At 38.5% G+C, this 3571-nt stretch overlaps 1 protein-coding gene across 1 annotated transcript in view; it reads right to left on the bottom strand.

The window, feature by feature from the left end:
• Positions 1 to 3571, bottom strand: part of LOC101852283 (calcium/calmodulin-dependent 3',5'-cyclic nucleotide phosphodiesterase 1A) — a gene marked incomplete at its 5' end in the record, with an annotated part of 95606 nt that overhangs the window by 34283 nt on the left and 57752 nt on the right. Inside the window, 1 exon segment of the mRNA XM_035972870.1 lies at positions 2215 to 2343. Within this exon segment, the coding sequence (XP_035828763.1) occupies positions 2215 to 2343 (129 nt within the window).

The raw sequence follows: 3571 nt of genomic DNA, 5'->3' as shown, positions 1-3571 counted from the left end.
ATGATGATGATGATGATGATGATGATGATGATGATGATGATGATGATGATGATCATGCCACCTTTGTTTGTTTAGGAAGAGTTTTAACGCACTAGCGACAGAATGAGATCATATAAGTGCCGGGGTTTAGCAGAGATAAAAGAAAGTAATAAACAGAAACAAAGAATGAGGGCGAGAGATGACATATATTTGATAGGACAGAAGGAGCAAACAACACCAGAGCACCCGTAAACCACCCACCCTTATCATGTGTAAAGTCCTGATTGTGCTTGCTACTGCAATCAACAAGACAACTGCCAGCTTAAAACATTATTCAGAGTAATTCCTGATTATTGAACATTTACCAACTTCCCTATTGTCTTGAAAAGCGAAATACATTGAAAAGAGGAAACATCTTGGCTACTATTTGATTTACAAATCAGTATGATTTAAGCTAGCATGTTACAATAAGTACATATGCAAAATTGACAAAATCATGCCCACCTTTTGATAAAAATCAAACGTTGTCAATATTGTAGGAATGGTCAATGACACAAAAACAACACAACTCCCCCAAAAAATGCAACAAGCAAACAAAACAATAACAACAACAACAACAGCAATAACAACAGCACCAACAACAAAATCCAAAACAATAACAAACAAGAGCAAAACAAAAGCTGAAACAAACAAAGAAACAAATAAAAACCCAATAGAGACAGCTTTGAGTAAAACAAAGCACATATACAAGACATACATCAGCATTTTAGTTACTTTTGAGACAGCTGGTATCGAAATTTATGAATTTTAAAAGCAAGTAAAGATGGAACCTTTTTATGTGTATTCTTTCTTTTCAAGCGGGATGATAATTTCAAAAACAAACACAGATCGACAAGGAGTGCATTGCAAATAGAATTCGTAACAAACTGCAACTCGAAACATCCACAAGACGCATACAGAAGCCTTTAAATCTATTATTAAACGAATGGTCATTAATTCAGTCAATGAGAAAACAAATAAGTCAGGCAAAACAGATGGAACGAAATGAATTAGGACAAAACACGACACCATCTGATTCAGATCACCCACCGTTAGTAATTATCATCATATTGACCATGCAGTGACATATTTTGTGCACCCAATTTCTATGACAATGCTAATTCCATCGACAAAGCCAACATAATATAGTGGAGTCCGCTTAAATCGAATACGTTTAATAAAACCCCCCAGCGATAAACCACATAAACAGAGCATCTCCTGGTTTTCTTCCTCTCTCCGCTATTTGGTTAATCTCTCAAAAGACAATCCGGCAGTCTCTCAGGTTTCTGTTTAATGGAACTCCACTGTATTAGACAAATATCGAAAAATACTAACGCATTATGAAACAGACAGGGACAAAGACCAGAAAATACGAATAATAATGAATCTGAGACCCACTGATGCACGGATAATTGCAAGGACGAATCCTTTTTACTTTCACCTTGATGCTGAGCACCAATAATGAAAAATTATTTTATATACACTGCTCCCGTCCTCCCTCGCCTCCCCCCTCTATCCGTCTCTCTTTATCTCCCTCCCTCTCATTCCACTTCTCCATCTCTCTCTATTCTATTATAAATAAATAAGAAATAGGCAAGAAAAAAACGAACGTTTCTCAAAAAAAAATTGGCCAAATGCACAACTTTTAAAAAACGACAATCTATGACATTGAAAAGAGGTTTCTAAATTTTTGACATTTCTGTTTTTAAATACAGAAGTGGTGAAAGCAACTCAAATTACACAAATTCACACACACACACACACACACACACACACACACATACACACACACACACACACACGCACACACACACACACACACGCACGCAAAAACACACGCACGCACGCACGCACAAACAAACACAAACACACACACACACACACACACTCAAACACATACACAAATAAACAGACACACAGAATCTAACACGCAAAAACGCACACATTGTGGAGACACACACAAACACCCGTACAGATACTTACACACATAAAGAAACTCATACAAACCTAAACATAGACGCAAAACCACATACCGCTACATACACACATAAATACACAAAACCAACCAACTAATCAACCAACAAATCAACCAAACAAACAACCAACTAACAAACCAGCCAACAAACCAAACAAACAAACTAACAAACCCCAAGGAGATTAAAAGTAACTCCTTGACAAACCCTGACGCATACATACCTGCGTGTTGATCTTGAACTTGGTGATAAGGTCATACTTCTGCAGCAGCTCATAGCCGACGAACTTGAGGGCGTGGCCATCGGCCGCCTCGTTCACAGCGAACACGTTGAAAGACCAGTCGTCGAGGTTCTACAACATGGAAAAAAATACACGATTTTATCTATCTATCTATCTATCTATCTATCTATCTATCTATCTATCTATCTATCTATCTATCTATCTATCTATCTATCTATCTATCTATCTACCTATCTATCTATCTATTCATCTATAGAGGGACATGTAGAGAAGAATACAAAGACTGAAAGAAAGAGAGAGAGAGAGACCGAAAGTAAACGAGAGAGAGAGAGAGAGAGAGAGAGAGAGAGAGAGAGAGAGAGAGAGAGAGAGAGAGAGAGAGAGAGAGAGAGTCTGTAGAAAGAACTCAGAGACTGAAGCGCTTCGGATTCTGAAAGCAGAGCCCTTTGTGCCAATCAAACTGGGATCACGAATAAAAGTCTAAAGAAGAATGAAAAAAGAAATCCCCCCCACCCCCACCCCCACCCCCAATAAATACACACAAAAAAACAAAGAAAAAGATCAAAGTGAGTTTTAAACGTCCTCTCGTCCCTTTGTCAATTCGTTAGATTACGTTTGCCTAAAATAACACATCTCGACCTGGCAGTACTTTATATATAAGAGTTTTGTGAGGCGAAGCTTACGGAACAAGCCATTAAGATTAACAGATTTTGTTTTAGTTTAAAATTTACCCCTGTAGACAATGCTTCTTTCTGTTTTTATTTGTGTTGTTTGAAGTGAAGAGGATATCAGAGCTAGAGTTTACGGAACAATAAAATGATTGGAGACGAGTTGGGGAAAGGGGGGGGGGGAACAGGAACATAGTGATGCAAGGTGGTAGACGAACTAATGGAACAAAAGGGACAGAAACAAATTTCTCGGTAAAATCGATAGAGAGACGAAAAGCGAAGAGTCAGCTGAATTGAAGGATTCCAGTTTGGAACAGGATAAGGCCGGGCCCCAAAACAGGCATTAAAAGCTACCTGCCAATATGCAACAGTAATAAACACAAGTACATAAACCGAAATACCAAACTACATTACAATACATTTGCATGGAGAAGCCGTTAACCTACTTAAGAAGCATGAATTACTTTCCAACTGTGGTAGACAGAATAATAAAAGTGCTTCAAGGAGAAACGAACGAGGGAGATGGAGATGGTAGTAGTGGTGGTGTGAGCGTGTGTGAGTGTGTGTTAGTGTGTGAGAGTGAGTGAGTGTGAGAGAAAAAAAGAGAGAGAGAGAAGAGAGAGAGAGAGAGAGAGAGAGAGAGAGAGAGAGAGAGAGAGAGAGAGAGAGAT

The sequence above is a fragment of the Aplysia californica genome, unplaced genomic scaffold, assembly GCF_000002075.1.
Source record: "Aplysia californica isolate F4 #8 unplaced genomic scaffold, AplCal3.0 scaffold00882, whole genome shotgun sequence".
NCBI lineage: Eukaryota > Metazoa > Mollusca > Gastropoda > Aplysiida > Aplysiidae > Aplysia > Aplysia californica.
The sequence above is the reverse complement of the archived record's forward strand: the minus strand, read 5'-3'. Positions and strand labels throughout refer to the sequence as shown.